The sequence below is a fragment of the Kogia breviceps genome, chromosome 13, assembly GCF_026419965.1.
Source record: "Kogia breviceps isolate mKogBre1 chromosome 13, mKogBre1 haplotype 1, whole genome shotgun sequence".
Lineage (NCBI taxonomy): Eukaryota > Metazoa > Chordata > Mammalia > Artiodactyla > Physeteridae > Kogia > Kogia breviceps.
Genome location: NC_081322.1, coordinates 62,482,793 through 62,506,145, shown reverse-complemented (window position 1 = coordinate 62,506,145; position 23,353 = coordinate 62,482,793). Strand labels below are relative to the sequence as shown.

The following is a 23,353-nucleotide window of genomic DNA, read 5'->3' as shown; positions in this document are numbered from 1 at the left end:
AAAAGGCTTTCTTTTTTATGAATCACTGTCAATGTAAATTAAGTAGAGATTTTCCTGAAAGAACCATCGTGGAATGGAAGTACACATTCAGGTGAAGTAAAACAAACCATCCAGTTACCTCTTGTGAAATAAATATGACAAAATATTTGTGGGTGGTACCAAAAAAAATTCCCTCACTATATATAAGGCACAAATAAAATTTTAGTTTAAAATGAACATACATTATCAACATCAAATGCTAGTGAAATTACAAACTTTTATTCTCTTAACTTACTAGGACTTTTCTCATGTTTCTAAAAATGAGTATCTATTATTTGTGGTAGTAATAATTTGGTAATTTTTTTGGCTAATGATTAGACAGGTCAGCCCATAAAGTAAGCCTTAAAGTATTTGACTTTTTCCAAACCCTATAAAGAATTAATGTTAACTTTTATATTTGAGAAAATTCTGAAAAAAGTAATAGCTTATGTAATGTTTTTACATAGTATAGCTTCATAGAGAGTAAGCAGTGGAGAAAAGTGACTTTTAAAATGTTACCACTACTTGAGGACATGGGGAGGGGGAAGGGTAAGCTGGGACAAAGTGAGAAAGTAGCATTGACAAATATACACTACCAAAGTAGTGTATATATGTCAGCTAGTGGGAAGCAGCTAGTGGGAAGCAGCTGCATTGCATGGGGAGATCAGCTCGAGAGGGGTGGGATAGGGAAGATAGGAGGGAGATGCAAGAGGGAGGGGATATGGGGATATACGTATACATATAGCTGATTCACTTTGTTATACAGCAGAAACTAACACAACATTGTAAAGCAATTATACTCCAATAAAGATGTTAAATAAATAAATAAATAAATAAATAAAATGCTACCACTGAAAAAGAATTTATCATTTAATTGTCTGAAAACCATTTTAAGCAAGAACAATTAGAGAAGTATACCAAATGCATGATATTTTGTGCAAAAGAAATGTACTACAGGAATTTCTAAAAGTCTATTTTTCCAGCCAAGCTACTTAACCACCCTGTATAATCAAATGATACATTTTCACTTTGATTTCTCAATATCTCAAACCCATTATGTCTAAAACCAAATCAAGGGACCAAGTGGTGACCCTCCACTGGAAAACTACAAATTTTCTTCGGTAATTAGTATTTAGTCTCTAGGGTGATACTCAGAGATCACTAGGGTGATCTAATGGTTTTAGCTTCTGTTAATGATACGCTAATCAGTTATTATATTAGGAACTGCAAAATGGTGACTTTCTATCATTCCTCTACTTATAATAGCTGGCTTTTTTCTGGAAGAAGAGCTTTTCTCCACCTCACCCTACCCCCAGAGAATCACTACAGTTCACAGATTTTCATTTCCTCCATTTGTATTATAATAAATCACAATCATTACTTTGAATCCTCTATTAATGCCTCTAACCCATGTTTTACATTGCAGCCAAAGTCATCTTTTCTAAAAGCAAATCTTTTTCTCACCCCCTCTCTCTCTCACACACAGACACAGACACGTTTAACACTTTAAGGGCTTCCCAATGCTCTTAGGATAAAGGCAAAAAAAAAAAAAAAAAAAACACCCTTATCTTAACAGTATAAAGGCTATTCTCCTACTGGAATGTTCTTCCCAACCACTTCTTCCTACTGAACTCCTGTTGATCAGTTTTAGTCTTCAATCAATCCCTTTCTCTGAGAAAACTTTTAACTATTTAATCTAACTTCACAGTACTTAAGACGGTTGGCTTTTATATTTATTTGCATGGCTATTGGCTTTAGCCCTCTTTTACTAACTTAACTGCAAGCAACATGAGGGCAAGAACAGAATCTGTTATTGTTTTACCCAGCACAGTGCCTGCAACATAGTAAATGCTCAATAAATACCTGTTGAATAAATGAATAAATGAACCTAATGCATGGTATCACTAATTATTTTTATTTACCTTTAAACTATTTAGAGACAGAATGGAAGCATCTGTAAAAGATGCATAAACAATAAATCAAAGTCCACGGGACTTATCATTGAGTACATCTACAATTAGCTAAAAAGGAAAAGCAAAGCCCATTATAAAGGCAACACTGCTGAACCACTGCTGTAGTTTTCCTTTTTTTAATCAAAAATACTTTTTGGCAATCTGGATCAATGGACTACCGTGAAAAAACTGAAATGCAGAAAAGCCTTTACCACATCATTGGTCATGTGTAAAAATAACTTTCCTTTCTTCTGTAGAATAAAGAATTCTCTCTTATAGCAAACACTTTGTGTCATAGCAAAAGCGACATAACATGATCCATTAGAGCTTTGACAACTTTCTTAATCCAAAAATTAGCTAAAGAGTATTATCTTGGCTCGATCTATATGTAGTTGTTACTGACTGGATTTTGAAATTTCAGCTGCGAAAGCAAATTCTCAACACAAGATAAATGGTTGCTAAGTTATTCTTTACAAAGGTACTATTTCTAATATTTATGCTAATACTCATCAACCTTCAGACTACATAATAGAGCCTTAATAAAATGAACCTTAATCAAATAGACTATTTTATAAACAATTTGGTAGAGGTCACTAGGGTGTTTTTTTCCTGGCTAAGAGTGATCAAATAGATAGCCTGGCAAAGGCATGCTCATGTAGGAAAACTACTGAAATCCAATACAACCTCTAGCCTGTGCTAAAATGTTCAGCCCTGCTGATACATGCCAACTAGACACATGGTAGCAGAGACTGCTAATCACAATTACTAATACAATTTCCAGATACCACTTAAGAACAAAAACTCCTGCTCTGAAAGTCTTACTATTACTACCAACCTGCAACCAGACAGATCATCTTGAAAGAAATGTTCCATTCTAGGCTGGACTATTTTAAATTTCTGGTTGCAAAACACTGAAGGCTTGAATCTCTTTTCTTAGGCATAAGGAGCATGAGGAAATAGTTACATGGAGTTTCTCCCTATATGCCTTTGAGGAATATCATGGACAACTTTTGCTTGTAAAATCAAAATTTTTAAAAAATGTTTTGCTTTTAGCATGTGTATCTGCTAATTCAAATTTCTGTCATATTATAAGTTGAAAGCTATAAGGTGGGATATAAGATATCCTTCCCAAAGACTAATTCATTGTCACTAAGCAAAACAGCAAACTGGGCTGGAAAACTGTACAGAGAGGCTCAATGTTTCTTCTGCTCTTTGTAATTATACTAAGTGGTCAAGATTGAGAGATAGCTGAGAGCAGTGGAATTTTACCAATTAAAAAGAGTTACTTCGTGTGTGTGTGTGCATATATATGTATATATATATATGTATATATATATATACATATATATATACATATATATGTATACACATATATAGCCCACCAGTAAAGTTCCTAATCATAAAGAAACTTTCCAGAAGGCAAGATAATTTTATTACCTGCAAAAGTTTTGTCATTACGTAGTAATAACATTCAAAATGTATAGGACAACCTAATTGGATTACAGAATGTGATAATACTTTCTATAATTCTCATGTTATTTATTTTCCCTTTTTTTTTACACATTCATCACTATTTTAATATACTAAGACAGGTGTTCTTGCTAACACAAGTGGTAGGAAATAAAGGGAAAAAAGAATCATAGGGGATTGTTTGGTGTTGGACACTGCTGCTATGGCTAAAATATTGAGCCTGTTGTCTCAGTTTTTACACAGTATTCTCAATAAATATGTAAAGAATAAATTAAAACATGTTCAATTTCTTTGATGAAGTGAGCATTGAGAGACTCTCACCAGAAGTAATAATGTCTTAGTCAATTAGTAAGCAATTATTTATTGAATGTTAGATATGTTAGAACCGCCACTACACAGAATTAGAGTTAAATTTTATGGTCACCTATATCAATTTTTTTTCTGGTGCTTAAATTCTCTTTCAACTCTAACACAAGTTATCCAGCCTCTTTAAAAATATTTCCAAGGATGGAAAGCGCATTGCCTCTTAAGGAAGCTCATTTTAGTGTCTAGATTAAATTGTTAAGAAGTTCTCATCTCTGTTCTCATTTATCAAGTATTCATTAAGGGAACACTATGTACCAAGTACCGAGCCAGGGTTTCAGCATGTTCCCTGCCTTTATGAGGCTTACAGTCCAGTGGGAAAGAGAAATAATCACAGAAAATGACTACAAAATACATATTTTGATAAGTTATTGGAATGAAAGCAAAAGCTGCTTGGCACATGGTAAGTCCAAAATAACACAATGTCGAACGAATCAATGGAGACGTGATGGGACTCTATAAAACAGGAAGAGAAATGATTTAGACTGGGGAATGTGGGAAGGCTTCTTGGAAGAAGTGACATTTAAGTTAAGATCTGAAGGATAACTAAGAGTTCATCTGGAAAAGATCCAGGAAAAATTGTGGCCCCTTCCATTCCTAAAATAATTTGACTGAGACTGTACTGGAATGAGCATGTGTGTGGTGGCAGGGATGGGGCATGGGTGGACTGAAGAAAGCTGAAGAAGTTGCAGAAGTTTTGCAGGCCTAGTAAGGATATCAGATTTTAGTCTAAATAAAATTAGAAATCTGTTGAAGAGCTTCAATCAAGGGGGATGAGATGATCAGTTTTTGTTTTTGTTTTTAAGTCCCTCAGTCTGCTTTCCTGTTAGTTTGGCCCTCACCCTGATTTCTATGGCTGCAAAGAATAGGTCTCATTCCTTTTTACGACTGTCCTCCATTCATGCAACCAAGGGAAAAAGAAGCCCTAAGACCTCAGCAAACGTGGCCAGGGTTTCAGGGAAGGCTCTGCGTGGTGACGATGCGGATGCCCAGTACTCCCGGGGCACTGCTGAGGCCCCAGTGAATTCTGATCCAGTCAATTGACCCACACACAGTTCAGTCAGGATGGGTGTAAGCTTGATTGGAGGCCAGTACCCAACTACCCAACTTGGACAGATTTGTCAGGAACTGACAGACCATTCATAAGAGAGCACAGTTACCTGCTTATAGTTGATTGCAAAGTGTGACTGCAATGAACTACTTTTAATCATTAAAGGTCACATTTTCCAAAGGTACAAACTTCTAGTTAGAAGTGATTGGGCTTCCCTGGTGGCGCAGTGGTTAGGAGCCCGCCTGCCGATGCAGGGGACACGGGTTCGTGCCCCGGTCCGGGAAGATCCCACATGCCGCGGAGCGGCTGGGCCTGTGAGCCATGGCTGCTGAGCCTGCACGTCCGGAGCCTGTGCTCCGCAACGGGAGAGGCCACAACAGTGAGAGGCCCGCGTACCACAAAAAAAAAAAAAAAAAAAAAAAAAGAAGTGATTAACTTCTGGGTATCTAATACGCAGTATGGTGACTATAGTTAACAATAGGTTATTATATACTCTAAAGTTGCAAAGAGGAAATCTTAAATGTTCTCACCACAAAAACAATAAAGTGTAATTATGTGAGGCTATGGATGTGTTAACTAACCTTACTATGGTAATCACTTCTCAATATATACGTGTATCAAAACATTGCATTGTACACTTTAAACTTACATAATTTTATACATCAATTATATCTCAGTAAAGTTGGGGGAAAAGGTGACATTTTCATACCTGAATTAGGAATTTAACTCATATTATTTTGTAAAGATATTTTGTGTTTTTGACATATTCAACACATTTTAAAAACTAAAAATTGCTTCAAGCAAAAAATCAATGTGTACACTGACAATGCATAAATTTGGAATTCAAATCTGAAAGTATTGACCAATTATCCTCTCTCTAGGTTCTGAAATAAAAATCAAGCCAGCCTCTTGGACGATCACATTGCGAGGACTCAGCACGGCTGGATAAAAAGCACTGTTGCAGTAAAGTAGGTCCTTTCTTAGAAATGGAACAGACAAAGCCTTTCATTTATTATTCATCGTGCCTTGTGCCCATGTCAACTCCTGATTAATAATTAAAATTAATTTCATTACAGAAGATTTCATTACAGGATAATTTAATTAAATGATGAATTGGCTCCCAGATGTTACCTTCTGTGCCATCTTTTAAATAATGCTGATGATGACACAGGGATTCGCTAAGTATCAGTCTGGCCTTAAGAAAATAAATTATTTATAGGGTTCTGCCATTCTGCCGACAATAAATGATACTGATCACACCTATGCTGTATCCTTCTCCAAAGTCACATTTTCACAAGATGTCTGATATTTTCACAAAATTTTTAATGTCCATTGGAAATTTAGGGCCATGATTTTGTCAGTCATAAAAATGTGTTTATTTGGCAAAAATTGTAATTCACAGAATCTATTCATTTTAAAGGAGAGGTATACAAAGGAATCTCAGAATTTAAAATCTGAAATTTCAACTTCAAAATAACAATGAGGAGGAATATATTAATCAATTTTTGCACTTCTGGAGCAAAAAAGTTCAATTATGCAAAATAATCAAGCAATATTAGTAATAAAACTTCAGAATTTTGTTTGATTTCTATATAATGAAAAAGTCCCCAGTAAAAAGAGTCTCACAAAGTCAATGTATTTTTTTCAATTTGTCATGAACCAACATAAAGCACAATTGTTAAGGGCTTCCATACCACATACTTCACTGTTATCCTGCTTTCACTGCACTTTGCAGAAGATACATATGCTGATAAATCAGCATAAGAAGAAATGAAACCCATCAAACGAGACTTTTAGGGGGTGAAAATACTTGAGACATTTCTTTATTAACTTGGGGAAAATCTGAGCTTTTTGAATGCCACAGTACATGACAAAATCTAGGCCATTTCAAAAATTATCAGCCAAACATATAGGTTTTAATTATTCTGCTTAGTTTATTTTAAGGATTTTGATCCAAAATAAGATACTTATACATTAAAATCTCAGTCTAAGACAGTAATTTTGGATTTTTGTTATTTCTACTAGTAGAGGGCAGATTTTTCTTAAATGGGATTTAGAAAATTAAGTTAGAAAATGTGACATAATCTTCCTATAAAGAAATGTATTGCTCAAAAAGATACATGCACCCCAATGTTCATAGCAGCACTATTTACAATAGCCAAGACATGGAAGCAAGCTAAGTGTCCATCAAAAGAGGCATGGATAAAGAAGATGTGATGTGATGTGTGTGTGTGTGTGTGTGTGTGTGTGTGTGTGTGTGTGTGTGTGTGTGTGTGTAGTGGAATATTATTCAGCCATAAAAAGGAATGAAATTATGCCATTAGCAGCAACATGGATGGACTTAGAGATTTATCATACTAAGTGAAGTAAGTCAGCCAGAGAAAGACAAATATCAAATGATATAAGTTATGGGTGGAATCTAAAAAAATGTTACAACTAAATGTATTTACAAAACAGAAATAGACTCTCAGACATAGAAAACAAACTTATGGTTACCAAAGGGGAAGGGGAGAGGAGGGTTAAATTTGAGAGTTTGGGATTAACAGATACACACTACTATAGATGACCAACAAGGACCTACTGTATAACACAGGGAACTATATTCAATATCTTATAATAACTTATAATAGAAAAGAAGCTGAAAAAAGAATATATGTGTGTGTGTGGTATGTAACTGAATCACTTTGCTGTACACCTGAAACTAACACAGCATTGTAAATCAACTATACTTCAATTTTTAAAAAAGGGATTCACAATATTTTAAAAGTGTAACTTACAACATACATATAACAAAGAACATAAACCTTAAAAAAAGAGAAATGTATTGCTTCAGTAGTGTTTTTTTTAAAAAAAACCTCATTAACAGAGTGGGTAATTTATAATTACAGAGCAATAAATTGTACTGTCATATCTTTGACATACACTATTTGCTGGCTAATCAGCAATAAAACTACTATAATCAAAGCACCTCAGAGGTGGATCATATCTTGAAAGGCACAGTCTAGAAGTCTATCTTCTATCCGATGTATGAATTCCCTCAACATTCAACAACAAGGAGATGGTCTTGACTTGAGTATCTCTACCAGAGCCACAGTCACAATTTTTCAGGGCAGCCTATTTCATTTTCAGTCAACTGATAGGATTAGAAAGTTCTCATACAGGCCCTTTCTGAATCACTTGAGACTTTCCACTTTTTTCCCTTTTTCTCTCCTCATACTATACATTTTTCATTCAACGGGCAAGTTCCCATCTCTGGCCAAGCTGATCTACCTTCCTTGGATAGCTCTTGCTTATTCCTTTGCATTTTGATCTCCTTCTCTGCCAAATCATGTCATTTCTTCTTTAGAGTTGATCCCAAACATGTCCCATTTACTTCCACAAGTAATCCTTATTAACCCTATTGTGGTTTGTATCATGTGGATTTACATGCAGCTATATACTCTACAACAATGGCAGGTCTCAAGCAAATAACACAGAGAATTGTGGGAAAATGTTATGCCTTTTGAGAAATACCAAGTATTTAATTCTATCAGTATGAACTGGTAACAGTGTTACAAGAAGACATATGACTACTTATGCAATGTAAAATCAGTCATAAGCATACATAGTTCTCATAAAATTAATTAAGTTAATAACTCACCCAAGACTGGATGTTTCCAAGATTTTCTATTAATTGATGTTTGTGACTTATTCTTTCATAGTAGACAGGCTAAGATTTTCTAAAACTATAAAAAACATTTTTTTCTGTGAATTGGAAAATAGTTATCATTTCATTTCCAATTTCCCAGCTAGAATTTCAGCTCTTTCATGAGGGGTTACATTGCCATTTTTTATACTCCTCTTTAGTATCTGTAAATGTTTTATAGTAGTTACTCAACAGGTATGGGCTCTAGACTGGGAATGGATTTGTTAGTGCAGAATAAGACTCTTAGGGTAGATATTATGTATATTGGGAAAATAGAAATGGGAAAAATAAACTCAAAAATGTTTTAAAACTTAGACAAGTTTGGATGGTATAAAAACAAACCCAATCATTGAATCAAAATATACTAGAATTAATTGTCACCATTCCAAGAACTAGGAGAGGCTGCTGCTTTAGGAAGCAACATAAACGTCCATTGATGGAGGAATGGATAAAGAAGTTGTGGTATATATATACAATGGAATATTACTCAGCCATAAAAATGAATGAACAATGCCATTTGCAGAGACATGGATGGATTTAGAGATTGTCATACTGAGTGAAGTAAGTCAGACAGATAAAGACAAATATTATATGATATTGCTTATATGGGGAATCTAAAAAAATGTTACAAATGAACCTATTTACAAAACAGAAATAGAGTCATAGATGTAGAAAACAAACTTACGGTTGCCAAGGGGGAGGGATAAATTGGGAGATTGGGATGGACATACACGTACTACTATATATAAAATAGGTAACTAATAAGAACCTACTATATAGTACAGGGAACTCTACTCAATACTCTGTAATGACCTATATGGGAATAGAATCTAAAAAAGAGTGAATATATGTATATGTATAATTGATTCACTTTGGTGTATGGCAGAAACTAACACAACACTGTACATCAACTATACTCTAATAAAATTTATTTTAAAAAAATAAAGATTAGGCAAATAAATGAAAGATATTTGAAAACGACAGAGTAGAAAAATTTCCTTACACTCAAGTGGCCCTCTATTTTTTTTTAACTGAATTAAATCTGCAAGTTTTTGAAGTTGATATCAGATGAGACTCTCACGTAAACATCCAGTACTATTTTTATAAGCCAAATGTTTACCTGTAATGTCTTCTGCAAACCTGTGGATTTATCAAAACAATCCATCTTCAAGATTTTAAAATTCATCAATATTGAGTCTTTTTTTAAATCTGTGAATGTCTTTATTTTCCTTTATTTATTTCTTTATTTTTCAATATTGAGTCTTGAGGGACAACTTTCTATATGCACACTTGTCTGGTATTTCTTGCCTATTTCTCTATCCATACAAAATACTGAATTGGATTTAATTAGTGACTACATTTGAAAATATTTATCAGTGGAGGAAAACTAGAAGCTAATTTTAAATAAATGACATATAGGAGACAGATTTTATTTCTCTCTATATTTCATTTTCTCCCTAAAAGCAGATTACTTAAACCAGGTATTTTATCTGTTTAGAGAATGTTAATGAGTATTATCATTTATTGAGCATTTAATATGTGTTAAATGATCACTACCAATATTTATCTAAATAAAGCCCTAAATCCATTAAATGAAATAGGTTAATTTCTCCTACAATAAAGATAAAGATAGTTAAGCAAAGGTAACTTAATTAATTTGCCAACAGTCATACAGCTAGTAAAATGGTGGAACAGGGATTAAAACCTATGTCTGTGTGAATCCATATAATAATAATAACTTTCAAAAAATTTTTAATAATACCATTTTTAAAATGTTGTTAGTGTCTTCCATGTCTTATCCCATTCAATCTTTACATAACCGACCTTATGAAATTGGGTACTTTTTTGTTTAAATTGAAGTAAAATTGCTTTATAATGTTGTGTTAGCTTCTGCTGTACAATGAAGTGAATCAGCCATCTATATACCTATATCCCCTCCCTCCCACCCCCCCATCCCACCACTCTAGGTGGTCACAGAGCACCGAGCTGATCTCCCTGTGCTATACAGTGGTTTCCCACTAGCTATCTCTTTTACACATGGTAGTGTTTTTATATCAAACCAAATCTCCCAGTTTGTCCCACCCTCCCCTTCCCCCTGCTGTGTCCACATGTCTGTTCTTTTACATCTATGTCTGTACTCTCAACAGCACTAGTTTTGGGATGAGAAAACTAGTCATAAAGAGGTAAAATACTTTTCCTACTACTAAGGTGGAGAACCGAGCTGTAATATCATATCAGGCAGTCTGAATGCTTGGCGTTGCTCTTAACCTCTCCTCTAACATCACGTTCTCAAAGCCTCTATCTACCCGCCCCCTTTACCCCAAAGGGTTACACTGGTTATGTATATGATCCTGAAATTTATTAAAAGTCTACCAGCTCGACCCATATGGAAGTGACACAAACCAGTTTGAAGTCTCTAGGAACTTCTTCCATCTCACATCTCCCAATCCACACAACCTGTCATCTATGTCATTTAACACATATTAAATGCTCAACACATATTAAATGGACAACTGCAGTGGCCTCCTACCTGGTCTCTAAGCATCTAGTTTTTTCTCTCTCCAGGGCATATACCTATGAAACAGTCTCTATAGACTGATTTGTAAGAAAAGAATGACTATTACTCAATATAATTTTTAGAAATTTTCTGATATAAAAGATAATCACTAGTTTCTTGTGCATGTCCACTTACTGAACTGTATTCAGAATTTTGACTCTAGAATTGTAAAAGACAATTTAGAAGCAGAAAACCTCCCAGTACGCTTGTATCACCGAGGGAAACCAATACTTTTAGCCTTGTTTTTCTTTCTTTCTTTTTTTTTTTTTTTACTTCCTGTGACTCTCAAATTCCTCCCTGTGTTGCTCCCTATGTATCATGATCAATATGGGATCCCACTGATCTTTTCTCTGGTTTTAATTTGTTTTTAATTTATTTGTAATATCTTTGAGCACTAATTTTAAGGTTCTGTGAAAAATAGCTCTTAAAATCAATATTAGTGTTTGTTAGTGTTTAACTAACAATAACTGTAAGATGTAGGGATTTGAACAAAAGATCAAATTACATTTCACTGCACTGAAAATAAGGAACATAATCTCTACTTTGACATAACTCATGCTGGGCTAAGCGTGAGACATGAGTCTTCAGCAACAGGTTCCCTTGGGAGGTCAAGAAATAGGGAGGATGGAGCCAAGGAGAGAGCCCAAAGAGGCTTGGTTCAGGCAGGAACTGAGAGCCCGGAAAGGCCAAGTGATGGAACAGGCAGAGCCACTGGAGACCACAATGCCACCTGTATTTAAAGAACAAAGGGAGTCAGCCAGCTGCCCATTAGGCAGCACTTCATCCACAGCAAAGAAATGAGGAAGATAAGTCAGATCTCTAGAGAAGAGTGAATCACCCAGTCCAGCCAAGCAGGCAAGATCTCAATCCCAACAGAGGACCAGAGTCCTCTAAACACAAGGGGGTGGACGGGTCCAGTTCTGCAGCTGCAGAACGGGTCCAGTTCTGCACAATGTTGACCCGCCCTACCAGACACCACTGACCGCAGCAGAACTCGCCCCGCTCTGCCAGCTTAAGGGGCTGAGGTCCCCCAGCACATGCCAAGCTCTAGTCAAGACTGGCTCTGGATCTGGGCTGCTCTGGGCATCACTGCCTCCACATGTGAGGGAACAGAAAAGAAGGCAGAGGCTGCACCTATCTTCCCAAATCTGAACCCACAAAGAGGCGTGGAAGTCCCCTCAGGGTCTTCCTAGGAAAGGATCTATAAAGCATAAGAGGCAAAGAGGCAGACCCCGACACAGGAACTGGCAGATACAGCGTTACAAACAGAACTAACTATAAGGTGGGTGGGTGATGATAGAGAGGGCTCAGTTTATCACTTGTGAAAAGCTAGTGGGTGCTGGGAGAAAGGGAGTGTGGCAAGGCTTGAGGTCAGCAAACTTACGTTCTGCTTTCCGGTAGCTGAGCCAGCCAGAAGCACAGTCACACCCATTCCTTTACCCATTGCCTATGGCTGCTTTCTCCTGCAGGGGCAGCCTGAGTCATTGAAACCAGGACAATATGGGCCACAAACCCTAAAACATTTACTACCTGGCCCTTTACACAGAGTCTGCTGATCCCTGCCTTAGAGAAATACCGGTCTATCTACACGCAAATTTATACATGCAGATAAGTGCACACAATGAAAATTTAGAATTTTAAGATTTGAAAGGACAGACCATAAAAACATCATAAAGTCAATCTCCACAGTTAACCCACACTAATAAGATAGATCACACAGATGTGGATATAAACAGTAGTAATTCTGATCATGACAAAATGGTCCACACCAATAAGATATGCTATTTCAGTTCTCTGTCTGTCTGTCTATCTGTTTTTTCCCTGCCCCATCAATGTTTGCCTTCCACAATATGCTCTATAAGTTTCCAGGAAAAAAACTGACAAAACTTGAAAGACATTAATTTGATTTTTTTTATATTGGCTTATTTTTCTAATGAAAAGTTTTATTTCTATTTATTATTATCATTATTATTAAGATCTATATTCAAGAAAGTCCATGAAAATTTTCATTCAACAAGTATTTACTGAAAACCTACTCTGTGCCATAAGCTATGCTGGGATCCAGTTTGGACCAGAAAAATAACCTAGCATTGTTTTTTTATCTTTTCCCTTTCACAGGAAACCTCTATTTTCCCAGCACAGTAGAAGGATTTTGTACATTTATTTTACATGAAAATAGTTCAAAAACCAAAACAATATATGAAAGAAGCACTTCTAAATTGAGTTCTTGAAAAAAGTTGGTGGTCAGGTATTAAATTTGACACTTCTCTCACCACAAAATACCAAAAACAAAACCCAAAAAACGCCAGAATTTTAAATCTTCAAAGATTTTAGATTTCTTATATTTTCTTCAAAATTATAGAAGCTGAAATATTATTATAGACACTGCTTGAAATTATCTTGGGGGAGAGTAGAATACAGTATAAATTTTCTGTCATATGAAGAGATGCACTGTATAAAAAATAGTGCACTTTTCCAAATTTAAGAATTTTAACTATGTTTCTAATATGAAGCTACAGCAAGATTTGTCATCAGTTGAGAGGTTATATGAATTATATATGAACTGGTATCCAATTTTCAAGTTGCCTTTGAAAACCTGAGGAGCTTATTTTCAAAATTAGAAAAATAAATCAATAATATTTGAACTTGTTCAGATGGAGGTAGAAATTTCTTTAAAAGTTAATGGATGAGTTTTAACCCCAAAGAAGTCCTTTTATTATCTGAGAAATAAGAGTGGCTACCCAGATAGATCCAGATACTGCACCAAGGAGCTTCTTTTAGATATGTTTGTACCACCTCTTCCTGATGTGTGACTTATCACCTGAGGAGAGACCATGAAACATCTTTAAGATTACAGAAATAATGGTGATAATTTTATCATTTTTGTCTATGTTAACACATAAAACCTAGTTATTGGAAAATAAGTTTTTGAAAGTATTGACCCCTGATACATTCACTCCTATTCCTCTTCCTGCTCTCTCTCTCTCTCTCTCTCTCTCTCTCTCACACACACACACACACACACACACGTTCACATGCACTAATAATCCTTGACTATCCACTAGAATGACATTATCAACTATTAAGTTATTACATACTTGTTAAAAAATGCACATTTATAGCCATTTGGGGATACAAATAATGATAGTTTTAGTAAGAAATGAAAGCACTGTCTTTGAATTTTATAACTGTTTCTGTTAACCAAAGTTTATATAGTTTTTCAGCCTCTAATTCAGATGGATTACACTGCATCTTTATTAAAAAAAAAAAAAAAAAAAGGAAAGAACCAGTAGCAAGACCTTTTCACTTTTGTTGAAATTCAAACTCAGAAACCTAGGCAACACTCTGCAGTTCAGAGTCTCAAAGCTCTCTTTGGAGTCACTTTAATTCTTAATGTCTTAATTACTTGCACTTATTAAATAATTGAAACTCTCTAGCAAACAAAAGACGAGATGGCTATCCTTCTCCCTGACCAACATGATGGCATGAGCTTATTCGAAAAAGAGAAAAACAATTATGGTGGCCTGGGGAGATGTGCTAATGAGTAGAAAAATGTAAAGTCTGTAGTCATCATGGGTTTTTTGATACTTACACACACACACACACACACACACACACACACACACACACACACACACACAGATTTTGTACTGACATATATTAGATATATAGAATGGAAATGCATTTTGTCCTGATCGATAAAACTTATATTTAGAAACAATCACTAGAATCATAGGCCCTCAAAGACAGCAGGTTAGAGATCAACCTGTTGTATTTCATTAGCAGCAGGCATGTGCAGTGCACATGCAAATTTTGTAAGGCACAGAAAGTCTAAAATGTATTTGTAAAATATGATCATTTTATGCTGCTAGTCTTAAAGTTCTGTATATTGGTTCATTCAGTATTCATTCAGTATTTGTAAGGCATACTGCTTCTGAATTTCTTTTATATATGTCTATTCACTGGCAATTATAGCATGTTACAATAGTCAAGATATAGTCACATCACATAATGTGTATCATATAAAAGTCAATGCAACTTTACCTCAGAATCAGCTCCTACTACTGACATTTTGGTGTCTGTTCCTTTAGAAAACAGCCTCAATTATCATGAGGATCAATATTATAAATATTTTAAAGATGGAATTGTAAGCATTTACTAAATAAATTAATGAATAAAATTAGCTTCAGCTTTACTCATTCACTATGCTTTCTTCTCAGTAGCCTTGTATTCCAAGTGTTCAAAGTCTTCAGGTTTTTATAATTATATACTAATCATGTGTTTCCTGTAGGAAAAGCCATCTTTAATTCTGGGTAGAGTGCAGACATCAATGGAAGACTGTCTATGATACTAGTCACAAATATTCATTTCTAAAAATTAAAGGAGAACAGTCTTTTATAGCACAATGATTATACAACTCAATTTTCTGTAGAGGCCTTGGTTTACTTATCGTCCTATATTACTACTTGTAGTGCCTTTTTTCTACTCTCAAAAGTGTCTCCGTTTAAGGAATAAATAGTAAAGCCATTCAATCTAAAGAACCAATGCTCACCCTTTTACCCTTCAGTAATTATTACCAATGTCTGGTCTCAACTTCCAGTGAAGATGTTTCCATATTGTCAATCACTGATATACCTCTGGTGGCTCAAAAACCATAACAATAATAAACACAATAGGAAAATATAAAGTCAAAAGCTGTAATAGATATTTTTTTTTAAATATGGTAATTATCTTTAGGCAAGAAATGGAAAAGTAGTAAGGGAGGCAGAAGCCATGGACCTCTATGTCTAGAAGCAAGTGGGAAAACCTATGGCTGCTAAGTCTAGAAGCAGGTGGGACTTAGGCTCCTAAGCATCATGAGATCGGAGACCACACCCAGAATCAGTAATTGAAACTAAGCTAAATGAGGCTTGATTGCCTCTCTCACAACCAATTTCATTTCATTGTGAAAGACTGTGTGGAAAAAAAATTTGCAAACAACAACTCACAGAAATTTAAAAAGAAGAGAAGATATAAATATTACAAACTGAAAATATTGAAAGGAAATTTAAAGTTTTGTTGAAATAAACAGACATTGCAGAGCAATGAGAGGATCTACCACATATCTGATAGCAGCTGTAGAAAAGAGATTATAAATATATTTTATAGATAAAGATATACAGATTATGGATAAGATAATAGATTAAAAATATTTGGAGATATAAAAGTAAGAATTTTCAAAACGTTATATCATTTTTCAAGTCAATAATTTACTCTGAATATCATACAGGATAAATAATGCTAAATCTATATCTACATATAACATAATAAAATTGCAAACAAAAGTTTACTTACTGTCAAAAGTCATTAGAGAGAAAAAGAAATGGCAGATTATTAACAAAGGAGCACCCATTAGAATGACAGGAGTTTCTAATCAGCAACAGAGGTCCTTCATTTATTCAAAAATATTTTATTTTTTACTGTGCTCCAGGCAGAAGACAATAAGATAACATCTTTAAAGTGCTAAGGAGAAAATAAATGTTAATTTAGAATTTTATACCCAGCTAAATTATTATTCAAAAATGAAATTTTTGAAAAGCCACCCTTAGACCAACTCTGAGTAAATTATTTAAAGATATACTTTAGTACGTAGAAAAACAAATCCACAAGGATGCAACAGAAGAAAAGAGAAAAATATATTGTTAACTTAATCAACTATTTACTGTAAAATAATAATTATATTCCATTACTAAAAAGTAGAACTGAAACTTTAGTCAATATTAACAATGAGAATTATCCACTGAGCATTTATAAGATGGCAAGGTATATTCAGAAAGAGGATATAAATACAGATTAACTCCAGACTTTAAAATGTATAATAATTTATGTATATTTAAAAAGTAAAGTGATTCCTAAAGAAGTAGAACTACAATATAACTTTCAAATAAGCAGAATAAAAGTAAAACAAAATACAGAAAGCTTTAGCAATCCAGTAGAGCACAGGAAGCGGGAAAAAAAGGAGCAAAACAAAATAATGGTAATTGAAAACTCAAAAGGAGATAATAAAAATAAACATAAATATGCCTGCAAACACAAGAAATGTTAACAATAAACTTCCTAATTCAAAGACAGGAATTATCAGAGCTATCTAAAAATAAAGAAATCAAGCTTGTTTTGCTTGGAAGAGACACCCCTAAAACAAAACCATGCAAAACAACTGTTTTAAAAATGAGAGCATGGGGATGGAAAGAGGAACACTGAACAAATACTAACCAAAAACAAAGCTAAAGTAAAAAAAAAAAAAAAACACAAAACAATAGGAGTAAAAAGATACATTGTCCACTAACAGAAGGGAAAGTCCAGCAAGAAGATATAATAATTACAAACTTGTATGCACACACAACATAATCTCAAAACATACAAAGTAAACACTGAGTCACAGAGTAAAAAGAATAATAATAAATAACAGATACAATCTTAAAGGGAGATTTTTATTCATCTAGCTTCATGGCAATTGATATCTAAATTCTGACTGCTAACTCTAAGCACAGAAACACAATTCCCCAGTTGTCTCTAGACCTGAAATTCTCCACCATTTGAAAGATATCACCATGTGGATATACTCAAAGATTTAAGCAAATCCCTAGGATAAAAAAAACCCACCCAAGAGCTGTGAAGAGAGGCTTCCTGGGGTCTAAAATCCGGTAAGGGAGGTTGAAGAGGGGAAGCGTGGATAGGGTTTTATTATGCTCTAGACTCCCTCAGAAGGACGACTGACTAGATGGCATAGCCTTTGAGCTGCCTGCTACAAGTGCGGTTACTGAAAATGCTTTAAACGTGGTCTCCTGTAAGTAGATTCACTGCTTGGACACAACTCCACAGATTCTTACAGACTTCAGAAAAATGGTATTTTTTGTTCAGATGATCACATTCATACAGTGCTGACTGCCTTTAAAAAAAAAAGTGAATGATGCCAAAGGAAGTGAAAGAAGTAGAAAGTGCAGTCCAGGATTCAACAGGGAAACCCAAAATTAGAAACACTTAGATAAAATGAGAGTACAATAATAGGTAAAAATAAGCACAAATGACATCCGTAAGTGGTGTTGATAGTGGTACAGAACATGTTCAGGTATCCTGGGTGTTTAAAAGGGCAGTTAAAGCTGCTGAAGTAACTAAATTAGTTCAAGAGACTCTGGATGGTGAAAGCATTTGTTTACTTTTTGAACTGGAGCATATGGACAGCAGAATAAAAAGAGAATCCAGAAAGAATAAACCAAGTGCAAGTTTTATCAGATGAGAGACAGAAGGCATGAAGGTGAACACAAAGGTGCCACAAGAACTAAGGTGTGAAAATAACTAGAACAAGCAAAGAGATGTCATTAGTTTTTGCATACCTCCACAGACAAATGACAATTTTATCTAACAGTTTATTCACTGTCAGAAAAATCTTTACATCAAATTCTAAACAGTCACCAAAGAGTATTTGGCTACAAAATTCTGTTTCTATATTTGTGATAATTCTGCTTACATCTTCCCCTTTAGTTAATTCTATGTTCAGTGGAGCCAGCAAATAATAACCAGTCACACCCACGAAAAGTTCCAACAATTATCACAAATCAGACTTAAATTGCTCACAAAGTGTCATGCTTCAGATCAACAAACAAATACAAGTTAATTTCCACAAAAGTATATATTTGTATCTTAAAAGCTGCAAGAATAAAAGCAAGTGTCATTACAAGATAAATAGTGTGGTCACACTTGTGTAAGAGATAAATAAGGGACTTCTTGGTGGTCCAGTGGCTAAGACTCCACACTTCCACTGAAGGGGACTCAGGTTTGATCCCTGGTCAGGGAACTAGGTCCCACATGCCGCAACTAAGAGTTCGCATGCAGCAATCGAAGATCCCACATGCCTCAACAAAGATCCCACGTGCTTCAACTAAGACCCAGTGCAGCCAAATAAATAAATAAATAAATAATTTTTTATAAAAAAGATAAATGATACATGGATGGATGGATGGATGATTAAAGGTGAAACTGAGAATGGTTATATAAAAATTCAGATGGATACACACAAAACTATTTATGTGGCTATCACTGAGGGACTAGGAGTGTCATGATGAGAAGGTGTCATTCTTTTTTATTTCATATACTTAAGAACAATTTGACTCCAGAAATTGAATATGGGTTATTTATCATTATTTTTATGTTTATTAATCTAAGCAAATTATTCCAAATAGTGGTATAACAGTAATAAATATAAACTTAGAATTCTGTTCAATTAGGATTATTCCAACATAAAACCAAAGAAGGAGACCAGAAATATACTGTTATTATTAGTACTTATACAAATTGTTAATAATAAAATCATAATTACTTTGGTCCCAATGCTTGCCCAGAACTGATGACTGGATTTGTTACATGAAGTTGAGGTTCTTTGGAGCATTATGAAGATCTGCAGTCACTTATTTGGTAGTTACAGGTGTGGACTATTAGCTATTGAAATGAGCTGCCTCTGAGTGTTTACATTTCTCAAGGTGCCAGAGCCTTCTGACCTTTTGATATACCAAGAGAATGAACAGAGCTGTACAGTTTTGAGCAGCTGCTTGATGGTGATAACATCTCCTAGGGTAGACTCTGTCTCCTAGCCCCATTTCTGTCTCTCTTTATCGTTTTCTTTCTTGTTCCAAAATGAACAAGGAATTTAGATGAGGCCCCAACAGTCCAAAATGAATAAAACAAGCTTAGGCTTCTATGCAGGCCAAAAGAAGAAAATGCTGTTAAGCCACTCCGACACAGGGAAGGTACCAGAGGGCCTGAATGTTGCATGGAGAGCAAGATCATCAACAGTTATTGATAGTTAGGAAGTGGTCAGAGCCTTCACTCCCACTGATAGTACCTTGAACTAATAGGTACAAGGCAAAGGAAGGCTGCACCAGAGGATCAAAACAGTGATTTGAGGAAAACACTGAGATGAATACTCTATGTATCTGTTGGACGGGGTAAGAGGCAAAACACAGTATTAATGAATAGCCATATATAAGTAAGGAAGGGCCAAAGAGGGGTAGGGTAGAAATTCAATGGAAAGGAATTAAACAACAACATGACAGTGATGGAATTGGCAGGCTAAAGTAATATTTCAATTAGCACTTGAGTATTAATTTTCTGAATTTTCAAATTACCTAAAAAAGAGCATCTACCAACAAATAACTTCACTACCCAGAAAAATCTGCTCTAGCATACGTTACCTTAACTAATACCCATGGTAAAACCTATTTACATAGCTGATTATAGAACTATATTGGTTACAGTTGTACACTTAAGGCTATAAGAGTTTTACCTTGGGGCTCATAACCATGTGAGGTGGAAGGATTATACCTAAGAATTTAACAGAACAAATAAATGCAGCTTATTTATTTTTTATATGTTCATCTACACACTTTCTAATATTAAAGAAATCTCTATGTAAATCTTCATTATTATTAACTATTTGCTGAGAAAAAAGTGAAGCAAGCTGCCAGGCTTTTGAGAGAATTAGGAAGTTTTCACTTCACTGAAGTGCGAATTAGAGTCTGTTCAACAGGAATACAAATCACGTACCCACCTCCATGGTGATATCAGCTGAAAGGCATCCTTGGGTCCTACCAGGCTTTGCCGGATGCTGTATGGGAAAGCAGAAGTGCTTTCTGGAGTGTGTGTTGCGTAGTCCCACAGCTTGGTCCCATTAGGCCAGACCTTTCTGCTGACACTTCAAAAAACACTGTGTTCCTGTTGATTTTACATCTCCCCCTTTTTAGAAATTACGACACTGTGGCTGCCACTTTATTTTAATAAGAATTTCTACCAGAAGATGCAAACCAGCTTTTTAATAACACAAATCTTAGCAGTGGAAAAAAGAAAAATGCTTTCAAAAGGAACTAAAATAAGAATCAATGTACCTTCCTGATCATTACTACAGAATACATTTCTTACCAAAATTTAATTCTACAAGCTTCCTGCTTGTGTCATGACTAAGTTCAAATTTTTACTTCTATTTAAAGACCCTATGAATTTGCTCCAGTCACCCGAAATCACTTCTGTTCCTAACATTTATTTAGAATCTTTCCACTTTTCTGTCAGTGGCACTTAACTTTCATTAATCTCCACTCTGGGGGAAAAGTTTCAGCAAATTTTCTGAATTTAAGAATAGTTGATAAATTGAGTTTGGTATTAACATATACATGCTAATATGTATATTCGATAAAATAGGTAAACAAGGACCTACTGTATAGCACAGGGAACTATACTCAATATCTTGTAATAAGCTATAATGGAAAAGAGTCTGAAAAAGAATATATGTACATATATATGTATAATATAAAACTGAATCACTTTGCTGTATACTTGAAACTAACATAACATTGTAAATTAACTACACTTCAATTAAAAAAATTTAAAGAATAGTTGATAACCAAATCTCAAATAAAAATAGATTTTTTCTATCTGCTCAATAATGTCCCACAAATTTTTTTTTTACTGAGGTATATAGTTGATTTTCCCACAAATTAATTTTAACATAATTTTATCAATTAAAAATACAGGTTACATATGATAAAAGAAATACCTCACCTTAAGTTTGAAATCACCAATAAAAGGAGAAAAAAAGAATCGCCAATTTTCCTAGAAAACACTTAGTTTTAACATTTTTAGTTTTAATGCGTTTCCAAAATCATTGGGCAAATACTCTATTAAAAAAAGACTCTCTGGTTGCTGTCCTGAGTAATATCTGCAGCCTCCCCTGACTACCCAGCTGTACAGGCCAAGTGTGGTGTAGTGGCCTAAAAACTGAAATTCTGTGCCGCTTCAGGAACACAGATCCTTACTGTCCAGGGGCTCCATTAACCATGTTCCAGGAGACTGGCTCCCGTCCATGCAGGTGGATTTCCCTTCAGCTTAGATACGTCCTTCCACCAAGGAGAATTAGGAGAAGTAAAACATTATACAGAATGTTCTTTTAAAGTTGTAGTAGAAAATCAGCCACCACCCCAAATTACACACCCATATTAGACAAGTAGGGAAAACAAGGTGATCCTGACATTGGATCATAATGGATTCCAATTTCAGCTAGAAATTTCAATTGATGTGCAGGTCCCATCACCAACTACTGAAAGGAGAGAGCTATAGATTACTTTATAGTACCATATAAAATGCTTTATGGGCTGAAAAGGTTATAACCATTAAGGATGATGAAGAAAGTAAAATCAAAATAAAATTAATCATGTATAATATTTGCTTTTGATTAATATGATTGTAATATTGCTACATTAACTAGATGTTAGTTCTTGAGAAGTATGGTTTGAGAAGCTGAAATATTTTCATGCAGAAGACAAGTTATATCAGTGTGCCTGGAAGAAAAACAGTACCATTTGTGAGAATTAATCCATTCAATAAAGTAGAATAATAAAAATAAATACATTGTATATTTTCACGTTTCATATCAAGAATAGCTAACTTTTCATCATTCACATGAAAGGAAAGAAGGTATGCATGGCTAATCTAAAATCAAAATTACTTGACTATGCAATGTTTCTGATAGATTATTTTTCTGCAAACTAAAATTTCTCAGTAGGTTTCACTTAAGTACATAGTTAAATGGTCTTTCTAAATCAAGTAAATGCAAGTTAAAGGGTAAAACTGAAAATGGTGAGATAAGTTTTGCAAAAGTTAACATGTTTTGTATATAATATACAAGTTTCTATATAAAAATATGCAGTCAAACATAAGCACCTACTGTGCTATGTAGTGTTCTCATCTATATTTTTCTTCTAGCATAACATTGAATCAGTAGTGCTCAATGTACTTTTCAATTTTTTGAAGTACAACTCAGAAGTCATAAGTAATCTGTATCAAATGAATGATTTAGCCATATTTACATTTTTATGGCTCTCATAACCACATATGCCTCTGTCCATAGAATTTACTCAGATACTAATGTAGAACTTATAAACTTTCTACAACTTAAAATAATTTTTTTAAGTATAGAAATAGTTTTTTAAAATGAAGCTTCATACCAGGATTTAGCCATTTTCAATTCCATAAATGGTATTTTGAAAAGTTAGCATTCTAACTTTTCAAAACACAGAGCCTGCCTCAGAAAAATAAGACATCAGAAAGAGCCTCATGGAAAGATAAATAATTCATATACATTCTCGAACAGGATTCCTTTGTAGCAGCTTAAATATAGAATACAATCAATGAAGGTAACAGAAAAGTCCTAGTCTAACAATTACAGAAGGAAA

The 23,353-nt window shown here is 34.5% G+C and overlaps 1 protein-coding gene across 34 annotated transcripts in view; it reads right to left on the bottom strand.

Moving 5' to 3' along the window:
• EYA4 (EYA transcriptional coactivator and phosphatase 4) overlaps positions 1-23,353 on the bottom strand; it is a 297,153-nt gene that overhangs the window by 170,880 nt on the left and 102,920 nt on the right. For 19 of the 34 annotated variants that reach the window (XM_067010811.1, XM_067010810.1, XM_067010812.1 and 16 more), the window contains one exon: positions 20,680-20,736. The exons of 14 other annotated variants lie outside the window; for them this stretch is intronic. In XM_067010811.1, the coding sequence (XP_066866912.1) occupies positions 20,680-20,736 (57 nt within the window). Of the gene's footprint in view, positions 1-13,837; positions 13,857-20,679; positions 20,737-23,353 lie in introns of those variants that run through there. One more of the 34 variants, XM_067010835.1, reaches the window with a different exon arrangement.